At 54.3% G+C, this 27,594-nt stretch overlaps 1 protein-coding gene across 3 annotated transcripts; it reads left to right on the plus strand.

The window, feature by feature from the left end:
* Window positions 1–795: 795 nt before the first annotated feature.
* Window positions 796–27,594, plus strand: INCENP (inner centromere protein). 3 transcript variants are annotated; one of them, XM_072970103.1, is made up of 18 exons: window positions 796–1,273; window positions 4,092–4,242; window positions 4,561–4,674; window positions 5,555–6,351; window positions 11,412–11,463; window positions 12,309–12,366; window positions 12,449–12,566; window positions 13,638–13,689; window positions 14,135–14,252; window positions 14,325–14,459; window positions 20,457–20,566; window positions 20,638–20,758; window positions 21,063–21,185; window positions 22,094–22,311; window positions 23,874–23,952; window positions 24,121–24,228; window positions 25,655–25,805; window positions 27,064–27,594. In XM_072970103.1, exons 1-18 carry the CDS (start codon window positions 1,189–1,191, stop codon window positions 27,276–27,278), a joined length of 2,805 nt encoding a protein of 934 aa, XP_072826204.1. In that variant the 5' UTR covers window positions 796–1,188; the 3' UTR covers window positions 27,279–27,594. The 3 variants fall into 3 exon arrangements, with proteins under 3 accessions (XP_072826204.1, XP_072826206.1, XP_072826205.1); XM_072970105.1 differs by lacking the exon at window positions 796–1,273 and adding an exon at window positions 1,348–1,415; XM_072970104.1 differs by lacking the exon at window positions 796–1,273 and adding an exon at window positions 2,787–2,917.

Consider the following 27,594-nt stretch of genomic DNA (forward strand, 5'->3'; position numbering starts at 1 on the left):
CTTGCAGCCTCTGGCAACCAACACTCTACTTTCTGTTTCTATGAATCTGCCTACTTTAGATACCTCATTAAAGTGGAATCATGCAGGATTTGACTTTTTGTGACTGGCTTATTTCACTTAGGATAGTGTTCTCAGGGTTCATCAATGTTGTAGCAGTTGACAGGGTTTCTTTCTTTTTAAAAGGTTGAATGATATTCCACTGTATGTATATACCACATTTTCTTTACTCACTCATCAACTGGACATGTATGTTGCTTTCACCTCTTGGCTATTATAAATAATGCTGCAACGAGCATGGGTATACAAACGACTCTTAAAGATTTTACTGTCTTATTTTATAGGAGATGGCAGCCCTGACTCACACAGTAAAGTGACTGTGTAAACCAGTTTCTCAACAGCAGCGATACTGAAATTTTGGGATAGATAATTTCTTGCCAGTGAGAGGCTGGTCTGTGCGCTGTAGGGTATTTAGCGGCATAACCAATTAGATGCCAAAAGCACCCCCTAGCCCAAACAACCAAAATCTATTTATACCTCGCCAAATTGGGGGGTAGTGGTGCAAAATCGCCCCAGTTGACAAACACAGCTCCAAACACTTGGGGCCAGTATAAGGGGCCCAAGTTGCTGTCGCCCAAGAGATGACAGCAGGCTCTACATAAATACAAACTCCAATGCGACTTATAAAGCGTTTTCTTTTTATTTCTCAAAAGTGGCAGAAGTCGTAAGGATGTCATTCCGTACTTGGATGAAGAAATGGCAAAGCGGAAGACCCCCTTCCCCGACAGGTCGAGCATAGACTTCCAGGTCCAGGACTAAAGGCCACACGCACACCCCACGCTCCGTGGGACACTCGCAGTGCGCTCTGGGACTTGTAGTCCCGGCGTGCCAGGCCCTGCGCGCGCATCCCCCACCGCGGGCGACTTCCTCTCTAGGCCGCGCGCGGCCGCTCCCGGAAGCTCTACGGGTTAAAGTTTCAACGCTTCCTTTCCCCTCCTCTTAGTCCCGCAGACTGCCAATCCACATAGCCAATAGGTGGCCAGACTGGCGCTTCCTTTTACTTGATTGGCCTAGGTTTCTGCAGCCCCCGAGACAAACTTGCCGGGGATTGGTGGAGCCTTCAGTTTTGAAAATCGTAGGTCTGGCCCGCGCTGCACCGCCCCGTTGCTTCCCTGCCGCAGTGAGCCCTGGATGGGACTTGGGCGGGCTGGGATTTGTGCTGGGAAGGCCGCCGGACGTGGATCGGAGCAGCACTTAGGAGACGCGGCGCAGTCGAGTGAGTGCGCGCGGGCGGCTGGTGGGGGTGGGGAGTAGTTAGCGATTAGTTACCCCTCCGGCCAACCCCAGACCGGGGGCGTGACCCCCCCATCCGCCGTTGCGGCCTGGGGATGGACGGACCACCTCTTCCAAGTGACGAGGTGACCTGCCTTGGTTCTGGGGCCTGAGATGACCCCCCACCCTCCATCCGAGAGAATAACCCCTTCCCTCCCCCTCCCGATACCTACTACCTTCTTTTGTGCCTGAGAGGCGTTTTGTTGACCTGGACGCGCAGGAAGCCGCACCGACCAGGTTGTGTGACGAGATTATGCCAGATGGCATTTTTGTACAGTTAGCCCTCGCTCAACGTCTCCCTATCAGCTGAGAAACGTTTTAAACTAACCATTTCCGGAGGCCACTGTTGTCTCCGATCTTGTCACTCCCAGGCACGTTCGCTGTCAGCCGCTATGGGGAGCCCAGAGCCAGACCTTGGCGCCTGCCTTTACGAGGCTGAAATGGAGTAGGCGGCAAAGAGCGCAGTTTAAATCCAGGCCCCGCCCCTGACTTGCAGAGTGACTTTGGCTTAACTTCTCTTTGCCTCAATTTCCTCATCTGCACAAAGGACTTCATGAGGTTGTGGTGAGAATTTAACGAGATGGTGCTCCTCCCGAGCGTGGAGTAGGACTCGTTAAAGAAAGCAGCTATTTATTAGGACCCTCTTTCGTTGAGGAGTGGCAGAGGGTTAGGTGCCCCACTTCCTGCACCCTCAAAGGAACAGATATTGCGAAGGAGGACGGTGGGGCATCTAGTCTGGTGTATTATGTGAAAGAAGTTCTGGGAGAGGAAGATGAGCCCCCTTTGCGCTTGGTGGGGTACAGAGTGCTCTAGGTTTCTACACCAGTTCTTTCATGGGCTGAAGAGATTTTTGCTGCTCTTCCCAGGACCCTCATTCTTACACTGATCCCTTCTTTCTCAGGGTCACCTCTGATCAAATGACAGTGACCCTTTTGAAATACCCACGCTGAGGCTGCTGAAACCAAACTTCCTCACGGAAAAAACCCAAACACCATCCTGCACTTTGTGAAAGAAGCTCTCACCCACTTTGCCATTTTGAACAAATACTTTTTAAAAAAAAATGCCTCCTTAAACAGTTAGTTCTCTTTCCTGGCATCCAACAGTTTTCTCTTTCCTGGCCTCCAACTTAAAAAAAAAAAAAAGCCTCCTTAAACAGTTTTCTCTTTCCTGGCTTCCTGCACTTCGCCAGGGCTGAGATCTGGGACAGAGGACCTGAGAGGAGCCAGAGGGATGGCAGCGGAGAGGCTGTGCCTGCGCTGCAGAGCTGTCTCTGTCCAAAGCCTCTGCGATCCTGCCTGATTGGCCCTGCCCTGATTAGTGCTGCCCTTGGCATCTTGAAGTAGGGCTTTGGATGAGTATGGCATGCCCTAACCTGTGTAGAATGAGCTCATTTGGTGTCCAGTGGGGGTGGAGTAGGGGGGTGTACCTGTAGGATGTTTCTAGGTGTAGAGTTGCTAGATGGATTGACTCATTTAACAGGTATTCCTTTCATGCCAGGCACTGTTTGGGATGCTGGGCTTTCAGCTGCGAGCAAGACAGACAAGGGCTTGCCTTCAGGGAACAAGTGTTTAGTGGACAGAGACATGCAGTAAGCAAACAGATACACAGTTACCCAGGTGCCACCTGGAGAACTGAAATTGATGGATAGGATTGTGGCTGGTGGCCAGGTCCTCCCTGAGTTGCTGAGATCCGAGTGATGAGGAGTGAACTGTACAAGATAGGAAACAGGAGGTTCCAGATAGAGGGCAGAGCTTGCTCGAGGAACAAAGGCTCGTGTGCCCTGGAAATCGGCCCCAGGCAGTCCTATGAGACTGCAACGGAACCTGGTATTAAGCTCTATAAGGGGTCAGTGACTTAGCCCCTCCTTCCGGGAGCTTTCCTCTTAGGTGTGAGGCTGAGCTGTGCATGGTTCTTGGTTTTGAAGGTGTAGATCCAGGTGATGGGTCACTGCCAAGGCCTGAAACATGCAGTTTGTTATTATGGCTTACGACCGTCACCCATTCATTTGTTCTTTCATTCATTCCCCCAGTCAGGATATTTATTGAGCCCCTGCTATGACGGTAATAGAACACTTCTTCCTTGCCTGGGGCTTTGGCGATGATTTTATAACTGAGACTTCAGGAGGATACCTTAGCTTTTTAAGAAATTAAGAGAAAACTGATTTTGTATTTTCCCCTGCCTGATCTGTCTAAACAAGTTTTCTTAAAAACAAGACATTGCTTATCTGCTTACCTCATGCTCCCTCATCAGTTTTCGGGGGCATTTCAGCTCAGGGGAGAGGGTTGTGGGGCTGCTTAGAGAAGAGCCTGTCTCTGGACCCCACTTCCTTTCCCACTCCTTTGAAACATGGAACTGCTTCCATTCACTGGCCTCTTGAAGAGGCAGTTGGATTTAGTGTTCTTTGGCCTGATGCCTGGGGTCAGGTCACGTGTAACTTGAGGTGACTGTGTATTTGCCCCTCACTCACCTGTAGGTAGTAAGAGGAGAGCCCAGTAGGAGGGTAAGAGCTGGCCTGTGTTTGGGCAGGTAGAGGGGTCCTGTGGTGGCCACAGTTTCTCCTGGATCCAGGAAGGAAGTGCCCTGTCATTTTAAGCTCCAAAGAAGGCCATTTGTAAGGAGGGCCACTGATCACAGAATAGGCTGGGCAGTGTGAAATTACGGGGACAGCATGCTGTGAGTGGGGAGGGGGAGGCGTTTGAGAACCGTGAAGATTCTAGCCCCCAGCCCCAAGCCCCCATTCCTCTTGTCTCCGCTTTCTCCAGGCACAGCCACCATGGGGACGACAGCCCCAGGGCCCATTCACCTGCTGGAGCTATGTGACCAGAAGCTCATGGAGTTTGTCTGCAACGTGGACAATAAGGACTTGGTGTGGCTGGGGGAGATAGAGGAGGAGGCTGAGCGCATGTTCACTAAGTACGGGCGTGGGCCGCCTGGCTGCTGCGGCCTTGGGGATAAGCAAGACAGACAGGCTGCCAGGGGTTCCTCTTGTGGGCCCGTCTGCTGGAGGCTGGGTGATGGGAAGAGGAAGGAGAGGTGTTGGGCTGTGCCTTGAAGGATGGGGATGCCTGGCAGTGACTCGCACGTGGCCTTGGAGAGCTCACTTGGTGCCGGTCACCCCAGCTTGACCTGTCACTGCCAGGAAAGATGAGGGGGCCAGGCTGGGTGGGGGGCTTAGGGGGTGGGCAGTGGTTTCCAGGCAGCCTTGAACATCACTCTCTTTGTATCAAACAGAGAATTCAGCAAAGAGCCCGAGCTGATGCCCAAAACGCCTTCTCAGAAGAACCGTCGGAAGAAGAGACGGATTTCTTATGTTCAGGATGAAAACAGAGACCCCATCCGGAAAAGGTAGCAGGGGCCAGAGGCTATCACCAGCCAGGGGAGTGTCAGCTGGGCAGGTGGGGTCTAGAGGCTTGGAGCCCACAGGGAGAGTTTGATTGGCAGGTGTTAGCTGGGAGCAGGAGAAGTGGGTACCATGTGCACTGGGCTGAGGGTAGATGAAGCATGACCCGAGGCGGTGGAGTCCAAAGCTTGCCTGGTGGGGATAAGGGTGGTGTTTGATCTGGGCCTTGGAGGATGGGATGGATTTCTAGAGATGGAAGAAGAAAGAGAATCCGACATTCTGCTTGGAGGAGAGTGACCAGAGATGTAGACCGGGAGCTGTTCCCTAACCCACTGTTGCTGTGCTATTTATAATTGCCACAGTAATGACCCTAGGCTGCAGAATACCAGGGGTAGAGAGTGGGTCTTGGGGCCAGGCACTCCTGGGCACATACGCCAGCTCTGCCCCTTAACATCTGTATGTCCTTAGGCCAGTTTTCCACCTCCCTGTCCCTCAGTTTTCACAAATCTATAGTGAAAATAATGGTTCCTGCCTCTTAAGGCTGTCCTGTGGGTTAAGTGACAAGTCTCCAGCTGGGTGCTTGGCACCGTGTGCCCTCAGTCAGTGGGAGGTTTATATGAATTTAATCTTCCTAGCAGTTCTGTGAGAACTGATGTTATCCCAGTTTACAAGTAGGGAGACTGAGGCTCAGAGACGAGCAGCCGGGGTCTCTGGGTAGAGGTAGCAGACCCCAGGCTAGCACCCCTGGCTTTGACCTCCAAGCCCTCCACTTCAGGTTCCACTTGAGCTGGCAGCTTCTAGGGAGGCTAGTGGTTCCAGCTGGAATTTTGGTGTACTCCCTGCCCTACTGTGTTGTCTCAGCTTCTGCTCTGCCTTCTCCGGCAGGTTGTCCCGCAGAAGGACTCGGAGCAGCCAGCTGAGCTCCCGGCACGTCCGTAGCAAGGACAAGGCGGAGAAGCTGGCCACAGTGGTAGGGGAGAACGGTTCTGTCCTGAGGCGGGTGACCCGTGCCGCGGCTGCAGCCGCAGCGGCCTCTGCAGCGTTGACCGCTCCTTCGCCCATCCCTGAGTCCCCCACGGTGCTGACCGAGAAGCCTGAGAATAGCCTGGCTCAGAGCCAGCTGGTGCCCCTGGTGGAGATTGGTGTCAGCGAGCGCCAGAGTGCCGAGCAGCACCTTGGCCAGCTCCAGTCTGCCCAGGGTCCGGGCCCAACCCCGCCTCCGGCCACAGCTCCCGCCTCCCAGATCACCTTGACCTCAGATAAGGACTCAACACCTAAGAAGACAGAGGCTGAGAGACTGGAGTCTGTCACCGTGAGCTCCCTGATGACCACACCCCAGGACTCCAAGGGCCGAGGGTTCGGAGCAGGGAGGTCCGCCTCCAAGCTCAGGATTGCAGCGGCCTCCCCAGGCCCACAGGACTCGCCTAGCTCTCCGGCCTCCCCGTGGCGGGAGCGCGTGCTGGCTCCCATCCTGCCGGGTAACTTCTCCACGCCCACGGGCTACCGGGGGGACCGGCGGTCAGTGCGGCGCAGCTTGATTGCCCCGTCCTCCCCGGGCCCTCAGCTCTCACTGGCCCAGAAATACTCCATGATGGCCAAAGAGAAGAGCACCGTCCGAAGATCAAGCAGAAGGATCACCAAGAAGGCCGCCAAAGAGCCGGCCGCCTCCGGCCGCATCATCTGTGAGTCTGGGGTTCAGTAGTGGGCAAGGGTGTGGGGGGGTGATCCTTCATGCCTGCTCAGCTGGAAGGGCTCTGGGGAACCGCCTGGCAAGAAGCTGTCCACACAACTTCCTGGGATGATGTGAATGTTCCAGATCTGTGCCGTCCTATACGGTAGCCACTAGTTAGCCACATGTGATGGTTGCGCCCTCAAAATGTGGCCAGTTTGACCGAGAAACTGAATTTTTAGTATTATTACATCTTACTTAGTTCAGGTTTAAATTGCCACCCGTAGCCAGTGGCTACCATGCTGGACGGTGCAGATCTAGGCTAACGTTCTTGCTTTAAAATGTGGACTCTGAGGTCCAGGGCCATCGGGGACATTGTGCCTGTGGTTTATACCATGCTGAGCTCAAACGTGGGCCTTTTCCCCAGGGCTGGCGTGTTCCCCTTCCCTCCCGCAGAGGCTCACTTAGATTCCCCACATTGTGGGCCTGTTAGCATAATGGTTTGGTCTGGAGAGACTGAGGCAAAGAGATGTGTGTTTCCATCACAGCAGCATGTTCTGGGAGGGACAGATAGCTGGGTCTGAGTGCCAGCTCGGCCCTTCCCCTGCCCTGTGACGGGGCAGGTTCCAGGAGTTCCTTCATGGGCTTTGGCTCCTCACCTGTCAGCTGGGTAATAATAGTATCACCTCTGAGGGTCGCTGTGCCGTTTTCTTTGTTAACCCCCGTAGGTGCTTAGAACACTGCCTGCCACAGGGCTCTGTACTGTTAGCTGTTTTTATCATCATCTGATCCCAGCTCCAGGGATCATTGTCCCAGTGGGAGCAGGTGTCATGAGCCACAGAGGAGTCAGGGCTGTCGCATGGAGGAGAAAGGGTCTGAGCTGGGAGGGTTTCGAGGGCTGTCTGGGCTATTGCCAGGTGGGAAAAAACATAAGGAAAGGTATCCTGGCAGAAGGAACAGCTTGTATGGAGACCCTGAGGCCTGAGACGGCAAGTGATGGGATATCTGGGGCTTATGAGCCACACAAGGGGCTTGGACTTGACCCCACTGACGTGGGGGCTGTGGCCCCTTGATGGTTGTTGGAAGGTTCCAGCACTGTGAAAAACGGCCCCACAGAAGAGGGGAGGGAACAAGGCGGGGAAACCAAGAAAGAGGCTGTAAGGGTCCAGCCAGAGGATGCTGAGCAGTGGGATTGGTGGAGAGGCCAGGCCAGGTTTTACATTAATGAAACTGAAGCTTAAGGAGGTCTGTACCGTGGGAAGCTGGGATTTGAGCCCCACGTTTCCTGCTTTCTGGCATGGGATGGCAGGCGTTTGCTGAGGAGGCATGGTGGTGGAAAGCCACAGGGCAGGGCCAGCCCACCAGGCAGGTGAGGGCACCTCCCCTGGCCGGGTTTCTTTCCCGCCTGGGGAGGGGCTTGCTCCGGGACACGGGGCTCAGGGGCACCCAATCTGGGATCCATGCAGACATGCGGTCGGGCACACTGTCCATTCTTGGATTCCCAGAAGGGCCACAGTGGTTCTGACCTGCCTTGGAGATCTCCTCTGGCCTGAGTCTGATCCTGGGCAGGGGTCCGAGGAGGCAGGGAAGCCTGGAACTCTAGAGGGAGGGTGGGAGAGATGCTCTCGAGACCCTTTCGTGCTTCTGGATCAGACATCTGGGTTCGTAGCTCTTAAGCCATTCCGTTTGCTCCTGCCCCTGCCTCCTGTACTTGGTGTGCTTCTGATTTGATTTGCATTTGACCCAAGCCTGTGGAAAGAAGACAGTAAAACGCAGTGGTTAAGCCCTGGAGTCACAGAGCCTGGGTGACCTGGGGCACACCCTTCTCCGAACCTCAGTTTCCCCAACTGTTAAATGGTAATAACACCTGCCTTGAATGTAGGTAGAGGAGCCAGCCTAGTGCTTGGATGTGATACAGCTCAGTCAATCTAAAAACAAAACAAACAGGACTGCCAGTATCCCTGAAGCTCAGAGGAGTTGTGGCCCAGCTGGCCCTACAGGGGGCGCTGCAAGGGTGTGGAGCAGCGAGGGGAGACAGGGCTTCCTGGAGGCCTTCCTGACGCCCTGGTTAGGGCAACTCAGAGGCGGAGTCTTAGTTTGGGTTCCCCCAGAAGTAGCCCTTGATGTAAGGGTTTGAGGGTAACTTGATACTACTGGGGGGGAGGAAGTACCTGCAGCAGGGGAAGCAGGGAAGTGAGACGGGGTGAGGGGGTGCGGAGGAGCTAGTAACGGGCCTGGGGTCCCCAGGAAGCCTCTGGAGCCAGTGGGAGGCACTGGGGCGAGGGGCTGCTGGGTGGAGGCATTAATCCTCCACACTCCCGGCAGGGTGCACAGTTGGCCAGCCAGCCACTGGGCCAAGAAGTGTGGCTGCAGCCGTTGATGGACAGGTGGGCTCTGAAGTGGGGAGGCGGGGGGCCAGGGCCGCTGCTTCAGGGTTCTCAGAGGGCCCTGCTGGACAGGCCAGGCTCCTCCTGGGTGCCCAGGCCACGTCTGCACTGGGGAGCAGCCCCCGGTCCCTCTCTAGGCCCTCTCCCTGCCACCAGAGCTTTTCCAAGGCCTGAATGGCATGCAGATGGCACTTAACATTCCAGAGAAGTCTTTGTGTGGTGGAATAGTTGTGCTGTCACGGGGGCGTCTTCACTCTCTGCCCCCTCATCAGTGAGCACTGGGCTGGGCTGGGAGGCAGGGGAGGCGAGGGGGTCTCCTGGCTACAGACCCCTCAGGTGGGAGCACCTGGCCCTGTACTGGTCCCTCCCAATCCCCTAAGCCTGCCTCAGCCCAGGAAGGTCCTGGCTTCCCGCCTCGGTCTGCTGCCTGCCTCCCCTCTTTCCTTTAGACTCTGGGTGCCTCTCGGTCTTCCCTCTGGCCACGCTCCGGGGCTGCAGGGGGCTCAGATGGCTGGAGCCAGCTTCCTTCTGTGCCCTGCTAAGCCTCCTCCTTCCTGCCCCATGGCCTTTGCAGATGCTGTTCTGCCTAGACCAGCACCTCTCAACTTTTGGCCTCAGCCCCTGCTTCCAGACTTCAAAATGATCAAGGACCCCCAAAGAGCTTTTGGTTATGAGCATCCTATCTATTGATAGTTACTGTATTAGAAAATGAAGAATCAAAAAATTCTTAATATTATTAAAAATTTTAAATAGTAATATTGCTGTTTTAGTATTTAAAATGTTATTTAATACTTCAAGTCTATTACCTCTTAAGGTCAGGCTTTTTTATTTTTTTAAGAAAAAACTTTTTCTGAACAAAAATGCAGTGAGGAGACTGGCATTCTACATTTTGCAGATCCCATTCGTGTATGGCTTCAGGGAAGACAGCTGGGTTCTGCATTCAATCTGCAGCATTGTGTTCTTTGGGTTAAAGGCTGTGAGGAAAATCTGGCCTCACACAGAAATGTAGTGGGGAAAGGGAAGAGCACTTTAAAAGCTTTTCTAGATAATTGTGCATATTCTTTCTTTTTCATGTAACTTGTGTGTTCTCACAAATACAGAGTCACGCACATTTTCCAGATGCCGACATGCTTCATTATATGTATGTTTTTTAAAGGAGCACGTTTGTTTTCTGGTCTCATCAGAAACATCTAGGTATCAGGAAGCTGTGAAGTTCACGGTGGTGGATACACATTTTCCAAAGTTCTATTTTTGGCTTTTCTTTGGGCTCAATTTCTTATTCTTGGCAACAAACACTGTTTGGTGTTTTGTTTTGTGACAGACTCACGTTGTTCATTTTTAAGAAAATGTCTGCCAGATGCCCAAGCTTGGTTAGCCAGTTTGTCCGTTGTTTGACTTAAAAACAGCCTTCCGCGAAAACAAGGGGCCAGTTCAGCCGAGTCCTCAGACCCCTGTGCTTTTCAGGGACTTGGTTATGCAACCCATGGACATTTCGCACACTTCCTGTGTTATCACACAGAATGGCAGAGAGGCACGCACTAGAGTTTAGACTGAATAAAATGAATAGTGTTCAGTCCCTCACCAAGGACATTCTTAAGTGAAACTGGACAGTTCCGTCCCGAGTGTGGGGTGCACTTTGGTTCCACACCTTGTTTGGCGCTCCGGCCTTACAGTTCACCTCCCATTGCTTTCGTGCCATCCGGGCAAATCTCAGCACCGTGAAAAGGGAGAATAGCATTTGGGTGTTAATGGTGAAAAGCGTGAGGACCGCGTGGGTCCCCCGGCAGGGTCTTGGGCACTTGACTTCCAGGTGCCCGAGAGTACACTTTGAGAACCACCAGCCCAGACATTCTCCACCCTCCTCCCCCTTGGCAACCTTCTCATCCTCCACTGCCCAGCCTCCAGACCCACTTGGCTCCCCATCAGAGGCTTTTCATATCCTCTGCTTTTTCTGCCATGGCACATGTCACATGTCGGTTATAGGGTTATCTGATGATTATCCAGACCAAATTGCTCTCCCTGGGTCCCCAGGGCCTGGTACACTGTAGGCCCTTGACATATATATGCTGAATGAATGTGTCTACCTGTGCTGGGAGTTGGAGGCCCAGAGCTGGACATTGTCCCTCTTCCCTAGATACTCCCAGCCCAGTGAAGGAGCCAAGATGTGTTCTCAGACGGGCCTGTAACTAGGGAGCTAGGGAGTAGCGGGAGACGTCAAGCCAACAGCTCCACGGAGGGCACTAGGAGTTGAGGGAGTGCCGGGGGCAGGTGCTCAGGGCACCGTAGGGCATGGCACCCAGAGAAGGGAGGGGTCTGCAGGTGGGGAGGGTCTGTGTCTAGTGAAGGGAGGGAGGGGCCTACAGGTAGGGGGAGGGGTCTGTCTGGTGAAGGGAGGGGCCTGTAAGTGGAGGAGGGGTTCTATGTCTAGTGAAGAGAGGTCTGCAGCGGGGGTGTCTGTGTCTAGTGAAGGGAGGGGCCTGCAGGTATGTGTGGCGAGTCTGTATCTAGTGAAGGGAGGGGCCTGTACGTTGGAGGAATCTGTGTCTAGTGCAGGGAGAGGTCTGTGGGTGGAAAGTCTGGCTTCAGTGAGTAGTGGCCAAGGCCCCACCCGAGCCTGATTCCCTGGACCTCCTGGAGAAGCACCTGGCTGATTCTGAGGACATCTTTTCCTTTGTTTTCCCATCAGGCCACAGTTACCTGGAAAGGCTCCTGAATGTTGAGGTGCCCCAGAAAGTCAGGTGAGTTCAGTTCTGGGACACTGAGGGCCCTTTCCGGGTAAGTCCCACTGGTGGTGGCATTTCCCGTGCCTGAGCTTTGCCTCTCTGTAGGGACTGCCCCTGGGCTGCCCACTGCGGCTGCCCTGCCCACTGCCCCTGCCCCAGTCTTTCCGGGCAGCCAGTGACGTGGGTGTCAGGTCTTCTACATTGCTTGTCAACATTGCTTGTCAGCCTTGGCCTGGCCTTGACCCCTCCGAGCCTTACCCTGGGGCCTGGGCTCCGTACATCGTCAAATCCAAAGGCCTGTGGATGAGCCAGTGCAGCCATGAGGTCCAGTTCAAATTAAGGGTGGTGTGGCATGGGTGTTGGGTGTGCTGCCACTACAGGACTGTACCCCTGCACTACTTTGGGCCAGAACTCCTCTTCCTGGAGGCCACCTCCTGCCATCACTAATGCTATTCCACACTATCCCCGCCCCCTTCTTTGGAACAGATGGTCCTGCTTGGGAGGAGGGACAGGGTGACTGGGCAGACCTGCTGGCTTTGCTGGCCCCACAGTGCATAGAAAACAGCCCTCAAAAGAGACGTGGCTCACCCAGGCCCAAGGGGTTGTGGCGGAGCTGGGAAAAGTCTGATGTCTCGAAATCAAGGCCCTGATGGGATATAAGTGAAGACAAATTCAGAAGCAGATGCCCCTCGTCTGCCCAGGCAGCAGACGCACCACGGAGCCACTGGCCCTGGCTGCCTGTCCTCTCATCCTGCCAGGCGCTGTGGGTTCGTGGCCCGGGCCCGGGCATCTAACATTTGGCTCTTGTGGGGGGGCCTGGGCTGGGCGGATCCCATAGTGCCCCCCTGCTCCCCTTGCAGCCCCAAGGCCGAGGAGCCCGGCGAGGAGGCTGAGACTAAGGCAGCGGCTGAGCCGGAGGTAAGGCAGACAGGCCAGGGAGGGGCGGGCTTGAGGCCTTTGAGTCCCAGGTGCAGACCCCAAGCCTTGGTTCTTCCCTTAGGTCCCCCAGAACGACGGCAGTACCTTGCAGCTCCGCAGTGCCACCAAGATCACCATCTGCACGCCCGGCCCGCAGCCGGCAGCTGGTGGCCCGGGAACGCCGTCTGAAGGGCAGCAGGGTGAGTCTCTGACCTGCTGGTGCACACACCCGGGGCCCTGCGGGCCTTGGCAGCCTCAGCCTGACTTTCTCTCGAGAAAGAGGGAAGCCCAGCTCTCTGGGATAGGCCGAAGGTAAATGAGACCCAGTGTGCACAGATCTTCTTTGAGCCTGCAGGTTTCATGTCTTTCCTTTTGGCTGGAGCTGCTGCTGAGGTTTCATGTCTTTCCTTTTGGCTGGAGCTGCTGCTGAGGGTCACATGAGTGGCTGTGGCTGGCTGGTCAGTGCAGGAAGCTGGGGGAGGCCCCTGAATTGGGGCATTCACCGTCAACATGCCAGGGTGAGGCCTTGAGCCTCACTCCATCCGGGAGCAGGTGTGAACCTGGCCTCGTGTTTTACCTCTGCGGCTGGCTCATTTCTCACCTTTGTGGGTCTCCTGTCTGAACCAGGCAGGAGAACTGTGGGGTCTGGGGCCTGGCCCGCATCTCCCTGGTGGGAAGAGCACTGTCGCTATGAGATCTTGAACACAGCTCCTCCAGCCTCCTGATAAGGCTGGGGACAATGGCCAAGCCAGCCCCAGAGCTCCCAGAGGGGCTGCCAGGACCCTTTGGAGTAAGAGCAGCAGGGCCAGGGGAGAGACCGCGCTTTCTCCCAGCAGTGGAACAAAACGTCCTGGGCCGCACCCCACATGCTGACCCTATCAGGAGCCGCCCGTTCCTCACCTCCCACCACCCTGTGCCAGCCCCAGCTGAAAGGGCCAGGAGGAGTGGGATTTTGAAACCATTCAAGGGGTCTGTTAGAACTTGCAGCTTCCTTCCTGAAAGGCACCCCCGGCTCTCAGTGTGAGAGGTGGGTGGGATGTGTTAGGACCACGTCGATGAGACTGCCCTGCTGTTCTCCTCCCAGAGGCCAGGCTTGGGGGTGAGGGGGCTGGGGGCTGGGGACCTGGCTCCGCACATCCACGGATTTGTCAGGGCCAGTTGTCACTAAGCTGATGCTTCTGCTCCTGGCCACCCTGGGGTCTGCCAGGGAGAGTCCTGCCCTGCCCACTCCGTGCCCCACTGCTGCCTCACTGAAACTGCTCTCTCCACAGAGGCCAGGACTGACCAAGCAGATGGCCCCAAGGAGCCACCCCAGAGTGTCAGGTTTGCATCTGGGGAGGGGCATGTAGGTGACTTATTTTGAGAGGCCCAGAGGGACATAAACCTGAGTCCTTGCTCAGGGAGGGTGGGCATGTGGTCAGGGGCCTGCATTGCCTTTTGGCTGAGGTGGGGCCTGGTGTTCTGACTTAATGAAGGAGGCAGCTTGATGCTGTGGGACGAGCCTGTCCTGAGAGTGGGCGACCAGATCCCAGGCCCCATCCTTCTGTGTCATCCTGCCATGTGACCTTGGATTGGTCCCTTCCCTTCCTCTGATTGAGCAGCAGAGGATCGGTCAGGGAGACCCCACCTCTGCAGTGTCTTCCAGTCTGGAGTCCTGAGGGCCGGGCCTGGTTCTGTTTACAGGGGTAACCTCTTACGGGGTGTGGCCGGGGTGCGGGGAGGATGCCAAGGCTGGCCCCGTGACACCGCTGTGGCTGTGCCTCGGCAGGAGGAAGCGCAGCTACAAGCAGGCGGTGAGTGAGCTGGACGAGGAGCAGCAGCTGGAGGATGAGGAGCTGCAGCCCCCCAGGAGCAAGACCCCTTCCCCACCCTGTCCCTCCAGCAAGGTGAGTGGGCACCTGCCCTCCCTTGGTGCCCCGGCCTCGCCCACGCGTCTTGACCTGGGTCCTCGTCTGCAGGTGGTGCGGCCCCTCCGGACCTTCCTGCACACGGTGCAGAGGAACCAAATGCTCATGACCCCGACCTCGACCCCCCACAGCAGCATCATGAAATCCTTCATTAAGCGCAACACTCCCCTGCGCATGGACCCCAAGGTGAGGGAGCCGTGCCCGGGCTTTGTTAGAACCGGGGTGGTGTGGCTGAAGGCTCCAGTCTGTCCTGAGGCTGCTGGGAGCAGTGTGGGTCTGGGCCAAGGCAGGTGTGACCTGCCTGTGCTCAAGGACCAGCTCAAGCCTCTGTGGCCATGGGCTGCCTTGACATTTAGGGACTGTCCTCACTTCTTGGGTTCTGCACTGTAGCCCAGAGGCTCTGGCTGCTCAGAGTGACCTGGGGGCCCTGGGCTGGGAAGTTGCAGGACTGGCTTGGTTGGCCACCATGTGACCACCCATCCCCACACACCACCCCTATTCCCTCCCAGCAGCCTGAGTAGTTAAGGTGAGCGGACACTGACTTGGTGGGGAGGGCTGGGTGAGATGGGGGGGTGCCACTGGTGAGAGGGTGCAGACCCCAAGCGGACTCACTGGCGTAACCAGGAGGGCCACCTGCTTTCCAGGATGCCCCCTATGTGGCATTAACTCTCGCCTTTTCCTTGTTTCCTCCCCTCCACAGTGCAGCTTTGTTGTAAGTAAAGCCTTTTCCTGTCCTTGTAACCTAGCTCCACCTCGCACTTACCCACTGTAGCCCTGTCCTTGCAAAACTCCAGCAGCTGTAGAAGCACTAACATTTCATAAGCAGGAGTGGTAAGGGGGGTGGAAGGTGGGGGGTGAACCAGAGGTGTTGGCTGGCTGGCCCTCCAGAGCTGGCGTCCTTCCTCCACAGAGCCTGCCCTCGACTCTGCTCCTGGGAGGATGAGTCTTGGAGCCTCCCCGAGGCAGGAGGAAGTAGAGTGGGTGTGAGCTGCTGCGGTTCACCAGGACCACATCTCACACTGTTGCCCACAGCCACCTCCCACCCTCCTCCCCAGCACCGGGCTCCCCTCAGGGTCTGGGACTGTGAAGAGAACAGACAAGGCATCTCTGATCCTGAGCCACTGAGATGTACTGGGTCACAGACCTGGGCTATTGCCTTGAGGGACAGGGCAGTGGGGAAAAAAAGGGGGTCTGGTCAGCTGGGTGACCCTGGAACCATCAGCAGCATCCTCTGGAAAGGAGGCCATGGAAGCTGTTCTCTTCTCAGATACCTTAGAGCTGAGCTGGACCACCAGCCATGCATAGGGAGCCACGGGGAGCTGGGGCCTGCTTGGTCCACGGCCCTGGCTCCCGAGGTCTCCTGAAGAGCTACAAGGCTGCAGCCCCCTGAGTCCTTTAGTTCCCACTGGTGCTTTGAAGGGCCTCCTATTGCAAGGGCTTCTGCCTCCAGCTGAGGGCCTCAGGGCCTCAGCAGCACTGTGTGGGCTTGGCAGGTCGAGGGACTTCCCAGCAGCTAGACAGGCAGGTGGGGCCTGAACTTGCTTCTCCTGCGAGAAAGCTGGTCCCCTTTGGGTGGACAGGGTGATGGTGTGCTGTCCAGCATGCCAGCAAGCAGGCCATGTGGTCCTTATGCACCTGTTTTAGTGAACCAGACTTGGACTTGGTTCCCCCCACGAAGAACTACCTGTGTCCCTCCCAGACTGATTGGAGCCTCGCGGGGCTCATGGGGATGATGGAGAAGTCTAGGAAGCTGCCATTTCCTGCTCTGGGGGGCCCAGGTCCCTGCCCAGGGCATCTGGTGGGTGGGACAGTCCTTAGGAGACCAGCGCTCCCAGGCAGGTCGCTGGAGCCTTGGACTGATATGCTAACTTTTTTGAGCCTAAGTTTCCTTGGGTACAAGATGTGGAGACAGGTCCATTCAGGGAGATTGGATGAACCAGAGAGTCATGTGGATCAAGCACCCAGCATGGGGCTTGGCATCAAGTGGTTGTTGGGTAAATGGCAGGGAGACTGCTCAGTTGAGGCCCCTGGAGGCAGAAAGGGCTGTACAAGCTTTTGGTTTCCTCCCACCCTCTGCAGCCCACCTCCCAGGGTCGGGGCAGAGAGGAAGCACGGGTTCTATGATATGAGTGACCCTTGTTTCCTTCTGTAAAATCCACAGTGCAGCAGAGTACATTTCCTGACCTGGGCTGGGAGATTCTAGCACTTAAGCTTTAGGACAGAAACCTGTTTTGCTGAGCCCCGCTGAAAGCAGGAATCTGGCCAGTTTTGGGTGGGGAAGGGAGGGTGGTGAGCTCTCTGGGTGCCATGTGGCCTTTGTTTCCGAGGTGCATTCCTCCCGGGCCAGCAGACGGTGCAGCCTCTTGCTGGGTTTCCCTGGGCCTGGTGGTTGGAGAGAGAAGGGCCTGCCAAAGGCCACCTGCCCCTCAAAGGCCAGCATCCTCCTCCAGACCCTTCCCGCACCCAGCTTGGTTTCTATGACTCATGGTCATCTCTCTTTGCTTCCACCTTTCTTTGCATCTTTGAAAAACTTTTATATTAAAAAATTATACAGTAAAATTTATGTTAAAAATTACCATATAGTAGTGAAAGCTACACCTTGTGAAAGTGTAGGTTTATGTAACCACTACCACAGTTGGGGTGTGGAGCAGCCCCATCACCCCAGCCCCTGTTCTCCACAACCGTAGCTTTTTCTTTCTGAGAATGTCATGTGAATGGAATCATAGCATACAACAGGTGACCTCCTGAGATTGGCTCCCCTCACTCAGCATAATGCTTTTGAACTCACCTAAATCATTGCTCTTGAAGTGAGTTTCTTGTAGACTGCCTATAATTGAGTCAGGGTAGGTTTTGTTTTTCTTCTCTTTTAAAAATCTGTTCTAACAGTGTCTTTTATTTGATCTGTTTAGTGGTATGTCTGGATTTAAGTCCGCTGTTTTATTATCGTCGGCTGTTCCCTTTAGTTTTTTTCTTCTGTTTCCCCTTTCTTGCCGTTTTTTGAGGGTCACTTGATTATCTTTCAGTATTCCATCTTAACTTGTCTCTTGTGACTTGGGCTGTATCATTTTGAGGGTTTTTTTAGTGGTTATTCTGAGGCATTACATGCTTAACTCTCACAACCGCTTTAGAATTGATAAAGTATCAGTTCAGTTGGCATATAGAAACTTGACTACCTATAGGCGCCTTGACTCCCCACTGTATGTTATCCTTGTCTCACATGTTGCATCTCTACATCCATGACCCCATCAGAGTAATTTTTGCTTTCAACTGTCAAACAGAAGAACTCAAGAGGAAAAGAAGTCTGTTGATATTTCCCCAGAACATTGTCGTTTCTGTTGCTCTTCATTCCTGATGTGTATGTTTCCTTCTGGTATCACTTCTCTTCTGCCTGAAGAACTTCCTTTAGCAATTCTTTGAGAACAAGTTTACTGGCAATAGATTCTCTAGTTTTCCTTTATTCGAGAAAGTTTATTTTACTTCATTTCTGGAGGATTTTCCCACTGAATGTAGGTAGAGTTCTGGATTAACAATTCTTTCCTTTATCAGTTTTAAAACGTGCCACTTCCATCTGGCCTTTGTACTTTCTGATGAGAAATCTCCAGTTATTCAAATCATTGCTCCTCAGTAGATAATGTGACCTTTTTTCTGATGGCTGCTTTTGAGATTTTTTTTTTCCCTTTGTATTACTTTTTTAGCAGTTTGATTCTTTTTTGGCTGGACATGGGTTTTGTTGGGTTTATCCTGTTTGGGTTTTGATGACCTTCTTGATTCTGTAGATTTATGTCTTTCAGCAAATTAGGGGTATTTTCAGCCATTATTTCTTCAGTCCACTCCCCTCAGCATTTCATGTTGTCATCTCATATTTCCCTCAGGCTCTGTTAATGTTTCATTAGTATCTTTTCACTCTGTTTAGATTGGATACATTTTATTGATTTATTTATCTTTAAGTTTTCTCCATTCTGCTATTGGCCCCATCCACTGAATTTCTTATTTCAGTTATTGTATTTTTAGTTCTAAAATTTCCATTTGGTTCTTTAGATCTTCTACTTGCTGAGACTTCATTTTTTTATTTGTCTTAAGAATGCTTATGATTACTTGTTGAAGCATTTTTGTCATAACTACTATAAGGTCTTTGTCTATAATTCCATCATCCATCATCTTGGCATTGGTGCCTGTTGATTGTTTTTTCCCATAGGAGTTGAGATTTCCCTGGTTCTTTGTACGCTGAGTAATTTCGGATTGTAAACAGGACATTTGGAATATGATGTTAGGAGACTTTGGGTCTTGTTTAAACCTTATGGAGAATGTTGATGGTTTGCTTCAGCAGCAACCCACTAGTTCCAGCTGTGGTTCCAACCTGCTTTCTGTGGCCTGTGGTTCCAATGTTGGTTCAGATTTCAAAGCCTTTGCAGTGCAATTTGGATCTATCCTGAGTGTGCCAGTCAGCAGTCAGTCTGGGATCTGGCGGGTAGCCTGTGGGTTTAGTTCTCAAAGTTTTAGGTATGATAGTTTGGGTCAGATCCAAGCATCTGCAGTTTGGAGCTGCTCCCGGGAGTTCATAAAAGCCTTTTGGTATCATTTTCTCAATCTATCCAGTCCTTTCCGCTTCTCTGGGGCTCCCCCTTTCTGTCCTCCAGCCAGGAAGCTGAGGGCTTAGTTACTCTGCTCTGCTGTGTGCTTCCCTGAGCATGTCCAGGGCCCCCTGGCCGGGAGACAGGAAGAAAAGCAGCAGTGCTTCCCAGCCTTTGGGGGTCACAGCTCCATTATGTGGTGTGGAAGGTTCTCCTCCCCGAGTTTTGACTCTGTAGTTTCCAGGAACTGCTGTCCCCATTGCCCCAGGATTGTTTGTGGACAGGGACATGAGAAGGGAGAAAGAGGGCAGGAGGACAGGGGTTTGAGTCAGAACTAGAGTTTTTCCTGGAATTCTTTCTGTCTGCGCCCCAGTGACCTCTTTGGGGTTTCAGGCCTCACTGAGTTTGGGCTGGAGGTTTGGAAAAAAAAAAAAAAAAGGTGGTCATCTCGTTGCTGGTTCAGTGATGCTTCAGAGTTTGGTCTCCTTCCCCAGTCTGCCTGCTGCTGTTTCCTTGTTAGAGACCTCAAATAGCTGCTCCATGTATTCCGTTAGGTTTTATAGCCACATCTAGTGAGAGACAGGGGACTGTCTACTCCATTTTACCTATAACTGGACCACTTCTCTCCATCTTTAGGATGGTTTTACCTTCCAGGTGGGAAATCTGCAGTCAAGATCAGCGGCCAAGGAGAAATGGACAGTAATTAGTGCAGGGAGAGGTGGGGGCCGTGGGTGGCTGAGCCAGAGGTGGGAGTCTGATGGGAGCCAGGTTGAGGGGAGGGGACCCCAGTCTCCACCTTCATCCCCTGACCATTAGGAGCAAAGCACCAGTCTTGTCCTTGGCCAGGGAGGGCATGGAGCACCCCTCACCCCATACTGCCCACAGCTATGATTGTGCCCCTGGGGCTTCCTGGGCCTGCGGAGGAGGGAGGTCCCAGCATCGATCTGCTGAACCAACTAGTTACTTTTATAAAGTTGTTTTTGAAATTCTTATTTAGCTGTATCGCAGGACGTTTGGAAAATAAAGGAAAAAATACCATCTCTAATCTACCTCAGCAGCCTATATAGTAACCTGTTAGCATTTGGCAATATTTTCTTTCATTTTTTCAACTATTAGGAAATAGTTGATACACACCACAAAAGAGTATCTGTGTGTGTGTGTACACTCATAGTATAAAAGTTATAAAGCATAATAATAATAAACTAACATGTGTACCCACCACCCCCTTAATAAAACATTAACGCTAACTTTCAGAGCTGCTTTTCTGTCCTTTCCCAATCTCATACTTTTTTCAACCACGCATTTTACATAGTTATAATCAGAGCATACATCAAGTTTTGAAGCTAATTTTTATGCTGCCCATGACTTAGCAGGGCTCAGTTGAGGGCACTCATGACTCTGGGCCCTGGGGAGGCCTTTGCCCACCTACCCCCCACCCCGGAGGAGAGATTGAAGCCCCAGGCCTCCATCCTGGTGGGAATGGAAGCCTGTTAGAGGCGACTCTGCTGGTCAGACGCAGTCTGATGCTGCTGCCTATGGGCGGGGGCCGTGGGGGCCGCTGGGCAGCCTTTGGGGGCCGTCCTGGCTCACACCCCCTCCTGCCCACCCCCAGGAGAAGGAGCGGCAGCGCCTAGAGAACCTGCGGCGGAAGGAAGAGGCCGAGCAGCTCCGCAGGCAGAAGGTGGAGGAGGACAAACGGCGGCGGCTGGAGGAGGTGAAGCTGTAAGTGCCCGGCCCGCGCGCACCCGCCTGCCCCGCCACGGCGGACCCCCGTGACCGCCCTGTGCCCGCAGGAAGCGTGAGGAGCGCCTGCGCAAGGTGCTGCAGGCCCGGGAGCGCGTGGAGCAGATGAAGGAGGAGAAGAAGAAGCAGATCGAGCAGAAGTTCGCTCAGATCGACGAGAAGACGGAGAAGGTGTGGGCCGCCGGCTGCGGGCGCGGCCCTGAGTGGGCAGACCTGATATTCCGAGGGTTAGGAGGGGACCCGGCAGGATGTTACGGGTTTGATGCCCTGTACCCTCCTCCTACCCATCCATGGGCCCTGGAGTCTAGCCTGAGCACAGCCCTGCGCTCCCGGGTGGTCAGGCTCCCAGGTGACCCTCCCCTGGGCTCTGGAGGACCAGCCAGGTCCGCAGGGGTAGGGAGCGTCTGTCACGCAGAGGGCTGGAGGCTGAGTGAGGAGAGCTGCTCCAGTGCGCATCTGTGGGTGGGCTTCGCAGGCCAAGGAGGAGCGGCTGGCTGAGGAGAAGGCCAAGAAAAAGGCGGCGGCCAAGAAGATGGAGGAGGTGGAGGCGCGCAGGAAGCAGGAGGAGGAGGCGCGGAGGCTCAGGTGGCTGCAACAGGTGCGAGTGCTCGGCTCCGGCGTCAGGGAAGAGCCGGGAAGGGCGGCAGTGCCTCAGTGCCCCGAGGACTGCTGGGCACACCCACCCTGTTGGGTTAATCCTGGTGGATCCCGTTGCTTCCTGCTTGGAAGACGGTTCAACAAAGTCTGTGGAGATGGGGATGGTGGCAGTAACCTGCCTCGTGTTTTCTTTGGAAGCAGCAGTTTGAGGGTTAAGTGCATGGACTCTGAAGCCAGACTTCCAATCTCAGTTCTGCCATTTATTAGCTGTGTGACCCTGGGTGGGCTCCTTGACCTCTCTGTTCCCTTGGTTCCTTCAAGTAGTAGTGGTATCTACTTGATAAAGTTGTGAGGATTAAATGTTTTGCTGGTAAGATTACGGGCCTAACTCTGCCTGGGAACTGTCAGTCTGATGACTCTAGGGAGCACAAATCTGTCATTAGGGGATTGAAATACTAATGACTAAAAGTTACTGAGTGTTTACTACGTGCCAGGCGCTGTTCTGATGTGCTGTGTGTATAAACTCAGCAGCCTCACAGGTTGTGGGTGTTACTGTTCACATTTTATTAAAGAGGATAAAACCTAGATCAGAGGGTTTCTGTGACTTGCCCATTGTCACCCAGCTCCCGAGTCTGGCTCTAGTCTGTACCCTTAACTACTAAGTCTGCTGCTGCAGCAAAAGAAGTTGTCACAAGATGCCATTCAGGCCGGTCTCGGTGATCCTCAGGGATGCAGCTTCATGTGGGGTGTCCGCGGGGTCAGCCCCTGCCATTCTCAGTGCTAGAGGAGCCTGGCTGCTGGGAGGGGGTGGGCCCTCTGGCCAGCTGCTCCTCCCTCCCTCCCAGACCCTCTCTTGCCTCTCCAGCCCAGGCCTGGCCTGCAGGCCCTGACCCTGCTCTCCGTTCACAGGAGGAGGAGGAGCGGCGACACCAGGAGCTGGTGCAGAAGAGGAAAGAGGAGGAGCAGGAGAGGCTGCGGAAGGCGGCCGAGGCCAAGAGGCTGGCGGAGCAGCGTGAGCAGGAGAGGCAGCTGGCGGAGCAGCGCGAGCAGGAGCGGAGAAGGGAGCAGGAGCGGCAGCTGGCAGAGCAGGAGCGGAGGAGGGAGCAGGAGCGGCTCCAGGCCGAGAGGTGAGGGAGTCCCGCAGGCCAGGCTGGTGGGCCCGCCCCCAGGGTGACCATACGGATGCCGTCTCATCAGCTGTCCTGTGTGTGTGTGTGGAAGAGAGACTGATGTAGCCGTCGCCTTGATGCAGCGCCCACCTTCATTTGGGGATTTGGAATAGAAGGACAGGCTTTTTTTCTCCTGACTGCAAACCAGGCAGACCTCCTGAAGATGGTGCGTGGGCTATTGGAGATTCATTCAAGGAGTAATGGGCAGGGTCATTTGGGATTTTGTCTTGGTTCTGCCTCCAACTGGCTGAGCCGACCCCGCGGGTTCATTTTTTCTCAACTGACATAAAAGTGGTTGGAGGACGAGCCAGCTTTTCTCAGCAGCCACTGTGGGCATGTGAGTGGGAGAGTCCACTACATGCGGTGGTTCGTTGCAGGGAACTGCCCCCCGCTGGGAATTGTGGCACATGAACCCCCTCAGAGGCAATGGTCTCTGCAGTAGGCAAGAATTCCACATTTAGTTCTACAAGCGTTTATCCAGGGCTGACCCTGTGCCATTTTGTGCTGGGTCTTGGGGATGCCGGGAAGGATAAGCCACGGTCACCACTGGCCAGGAGATACATGGGATCTTGCGCCCATGTGTAGATGTAGAGAACTCTGCCCACATGTAGATACGCAGGCGGAACTGGGCCCAAGCCCAGCAGCTGCCTCCCTCCGGCCTCCACCTCCTGGGGAACACCAGGCAGCACTTTTTGCCATGTCCGTCTTTGTGGGTGGCGGCCGGCCCACTGGAGAAGTTGCAGGGGTGGGTCGCAGCCAGAGGGCTGACCACGTCGAGGCCATCTCCTGGTGCTTGTTGATTGGCACGAAGGGGTCCCTGGTCCTGTGGGCAGTCAGAGATAGGAGTCTGGGAGAGGGACAGAGGGTGGCAGCTGATGTGGTTTTAGAAGTAGATGTGCATCGGGCAGCACAAGGGACTTCGAGGGGCGATGGTGTGATGGTCATAATAGTTGGCAGCTTTAGCAGATACCGAGCTACATGCTTTCCACACATTTCCTTGTCTAATCCTACAAGAAGGCACCTGTGGTGTGGGCACTATCAACGCTGCCTCCCAGACCGGGAAGCAGGTTCAGAGAGGCTCCGTGACTCGCTCAGGGTCAGGAGCTAGTAAGTGGAGGTGGTTGTTCAGTCAGCCCCTCCCTGCGTCTTGTCAGGCTTGGCGCTGGGTGCTATCCTGCAGGTCATGCCAATGGTGAGGACGACCTCATTTCATTCTCATGGCAACTCTGGACGAAAGATGTCATGATCCCCACTGTGCAGCAGACAAGACTGAGTCTTGGAGACCTAAGTTGTATGGATGAATGGGGGCCAGATTTAGTGGACCTCAAAGCTGAGCGCTCCCCACACCCCTGGGTGTGCACCCCTTGGGCATAAGCACAGCTGTGGGCTCTTAGCTGGCATGCCCTTCCTGCCATTCCATCTCCCCCTGCGTGTGCCGCCACGCCTGGCTTCCCAGGCAGGGATGGGAACGGGGCCAGGGCTTGGCTCCCCACCCTGACAGGCTCTTGCTCGGTCCTCAGGGAACTGCAGGAGAGGGAGAAGGCCCTGCGGCTGCAGAAGGAGCGGCTGCAGAGGGAACTAGAGGAGAAGAAGAAAAAGGTAAAGCGGACCCGGGCCCGTGGCTCCCCCGGGGTCTGCTGAGCTCTGGGCCGGGGAGGGCTGGTCCGGTGGCTCTGGGGCAGGAGCTGCCTTGCTGCGTGGGGTTGGTGTCGGGGGAAGGGAGAGCACCCACACTACCTCTAACACCCGCGGGCTGCTGGATCCCAGGAGGAGCAGCAGCGCCTGGCCGAGCAGCGGCTGCAGGAGGAGCAGGAGAAGAAAGCCAAAGAGGCCGCGGCGGCCAGCAAGAGCCTGAACGTGACCATGGACGTGCAGGTGAGGCCTGGGCACCAGGGTAGAAAGGGGCCTGCGGCCCTGATTATTCTTGTCCCTGTAGCTGGAGGCACAGGCTGTATGTATTAGGATCCTAAGAAAGAGAAAGGACATAGTCGGCCCAATTGTTTTGCTTTTTTTTTTTAATTGAAGTACAGTCAGTTACAGTGTGTCCATTTCCGGTGCAGAGCGTAATGTCCCAGTCATGTATGTACATACATATATTCATTTTCATATTCTTTTTCATTAAAGGTTATTACAAGGTATTGAATTTATTTCCCTGTACTATACAGAATGTTTTTACTATTTTTGATATGTATTTTCTTTATTCAAAAGTAGAATTTGTTGTTTAAAAAAAAAAAGAAACTATACTTTATAAAAGAGCAAAAAGTAAAAGAAAGTTACCTTCAAAGGGAAACTAAGTATGGTGCTTATCTTCCTATATTTTTACACATATGAACGTTTTATATACACACGTACTCTCTCTCGCACACACATACACATGGTTTTAAATGGGTACAAGCTATAACTGTCTTAGTCTGTTTGTGCCGCCACAGACTGGGTGGTTTAAATGATAGACATGCATTTCTTCCCAGTTCTGGAGGCTGGGAAGTCCGGAGTCAGGGTGCTGGTAGATTCAGTGTCTGGTGGGGGCCCTCCTCCTGGTCCGTAGACTGCCGCCTTCTTGCTGTGTCCTCACATGGCCGAAGGGGAGAGGATGCTCTCTGGGGGCTCTTCCCTAAGGGCACTAGTCCCGTGAGCATAGATCCCTCATGATCTAAGTACCTCCCAAAGGCCCCGTTTCCAAATATCATCACGTTAGGGGTTAGGATTTTACATAGGAATTTGCGGGGAATACACTTAGTCCATAGCACAGACCATTTGGCACCTCGATTATTTTTTCTCCCTTGTTTTCCCTTTCATTTAGTGTGTTGTGGACATCTGCCTATTTCACCACTTGTAAATCTCTTTTGATGGCTGTGTTCCAGTTAGCTGTACCAGAATTTCTTTAACCAGCCCCTATTGATGAGCATTTAGGCTATTTCCAGTTTAATGCCATTACAAACAAGATGTGTATGAGGAAGGGTTTTCATCGCAGCATAGTTTAAGATGTTGAAAACTTGGAAATTAGCTGAACCAGATGGTTCACTTACAAATTGTGGTGTTCCCAGTGGAGCACCCAGCAGCCGTTCAGAGGACGCACACTGACACACCAAGTTGAAAGAATGTTCACAACATACGTTCATGTGAAAAAGGAAGACACAGAGTTGTATATGTGATGTGGTTTTTTTACGTTAGAGAGCAACCCTTGAACCTTTTCATTTTTCCTGGGAAATGAGGGGAGGCGGCCAGAGCCCCCGTGCACCCCAGTGCCAGGAGACGCAGGCATGTGGGGCGGGCAGCTGACGACTGTGTTCATCTTTTCCAGTCTCCAGCTTGTACCTCATATCAGATGACTCCACAGGGGCACCGGGCCCCACCCAAGATCAACCCGGATAACTACGGGATGGATCTGAACAGCGATGACTCCACTGATGACGAGGCCCATCCCCGCAAGCCCATCCCCAACTGGGCCAGAGGTGAGCAGGGCCCGGAGCTCCCCAGGAGAGCCAGGTCTCCACTTGTGACTCTGAGGGCCCTGAATGGGGTGGCTCGGCGGCTGCAGGTGTCAGGAGCCTGTTGTGCCTGTGGGCTGGCAGCTTGAGTCATTGGCTGACAAGTCTGCATCGGGCCTTGAGATGTGCCTAGGGAGGGGTAGGCACCCTGTGGCCAGTGGGCTCGTCTGAGGACCAGATCTGTGATGTTGGGCGCCTTCATTCTTGACAGATGTGTTAGATCGTGGATGGCCACGGGCCAGCACGGTGCTGGGTGTTCTGCCTTGGGCTCTGGCCGCCCCCTCAGAGTCCTGCCCAGCAGGCCAGATGGACCCAAACATGCAGCCTGGGGTGGGAAGAGAGCTAACTGATAGTGGGGTTTCGGCGACACACGAGGAGCAGGAGCATGGGTTCTCACTAGCTGGGGGAGGAGTTGGAGGTGGGAGTGGGGGCTCGATAGCAGAACTAGACCCAGAGTTTCCAGGCCGCAGCGTTTTAACAGTAGTGGGGGTAAGTGTAAAGGTGCCATCTCAGGCCTGGGTGCAAGGTCTGCCAGGAGTGGAGTGCAGCCAGGCCTACAGTGGGTGCCTTACAAGGAGCTGAGTGAGCTGGGGTCAGGGCAGGCTGCGGTCTCCCTCCCCGGAAGAAGAGCCCAGAACCCCATAGGGGATCAGCACTCCACAGAAGACAGATTGCTTTGTGAGTTTCATCTCATCTGAACCCTAGAGTACAGAATCTGACTTCGTCTCCTTCCTACCGAGTCCTCGCATTGGTGGCAGCAGGCAGGGGTCAGCCTGGCCGAGGAGCCAGGCTAACTGTAGTTGACTTTCGCCATCGTACTTACTCTTTCTCAGTTTTACCATCTGTGAAATGGGGGTTCTCAGACCACCCAACTGAGAAGGGTTACTGAAGATGCAGTGAGTCAGTGGGCAGAAGGCCTGGTGCAGGGCAAGCGCTGGACATACCCCAGGGTCCTCCTCAGCCTCGCTGGGGTCTCTGAACCACCCGTGGCCTCAGCCTGCACCAGGCACCGTGGGGCTGTGCTGCTGATGAGATAAGTAGCCAGTCAAGGACTTGAGGATGTTGTCATACGCTTAAGTTCTTTCTGGAGCTAGACGTGTCTTCAAACCCTGGCTCTGCAAGTCACTACTGTGTGCCTTTGGGCACATCTCATGGTTGTAAGATGGCACAGATAAAGGGCCTGCCTCGAGGTGGTTGACCTGGGCTTCACGTTCCCTTGCAGGCACCCAGCTCAGCCAGGCCATCATCCACCAGTACTACAACCCCCCGAACCTTCTAGAGGTCTTTGGAACCATCCTCCCACTGGACTTGGAGGACATCTTCAAGAAAAGCAAGCCCCGCTACCATAAGCGCACCAGCTCCGCCGTCTGGAACTCACCGCCCCTGCAGGGCCCCAGGGTCCCCGGCGGCCTGGCCTACAGCCTGAAGAAGCACTGAGGCAGGCCCGCGGGGCCTCTCGGCTGTCTTGGCCTTTGTCTGTGTCTGTCTGTCCGTGTCTCTGTTGGTCTGGTGGCCTCCTGCCTGGTGTTCTGTTGCGGAGGGTTTGGTCACGTGTATATAAATGTGTTGTGTGTGCTGCAGGTGGAAAGTGGCCCGGGCCCATTGGGAGGCCAAGCTTGGTGGGTGTTTGGGGAAGAACCAGGCCCAGCCCCGCCTGGTTTGCTGACAGCACTCTGTAAATAGGTTGTTATAATTCAGCTGAATTTTAGCCTCTGGTGTTTGAGAGCTAGATTAATAAAGTCTATTCCTTCAA

Source organism: Vicugna pacos, chromosome 10, assembly GCF_048564905.1.
Source record: "Vicugna pacos chromosome 10, VicPac4, whole genome shotgun sequence".
NCBI lineage: Eukaryota > Metazoa > Chordata > Mammalia > Artiodactyla > Camelidae > Vicugna > Vicugna pacos.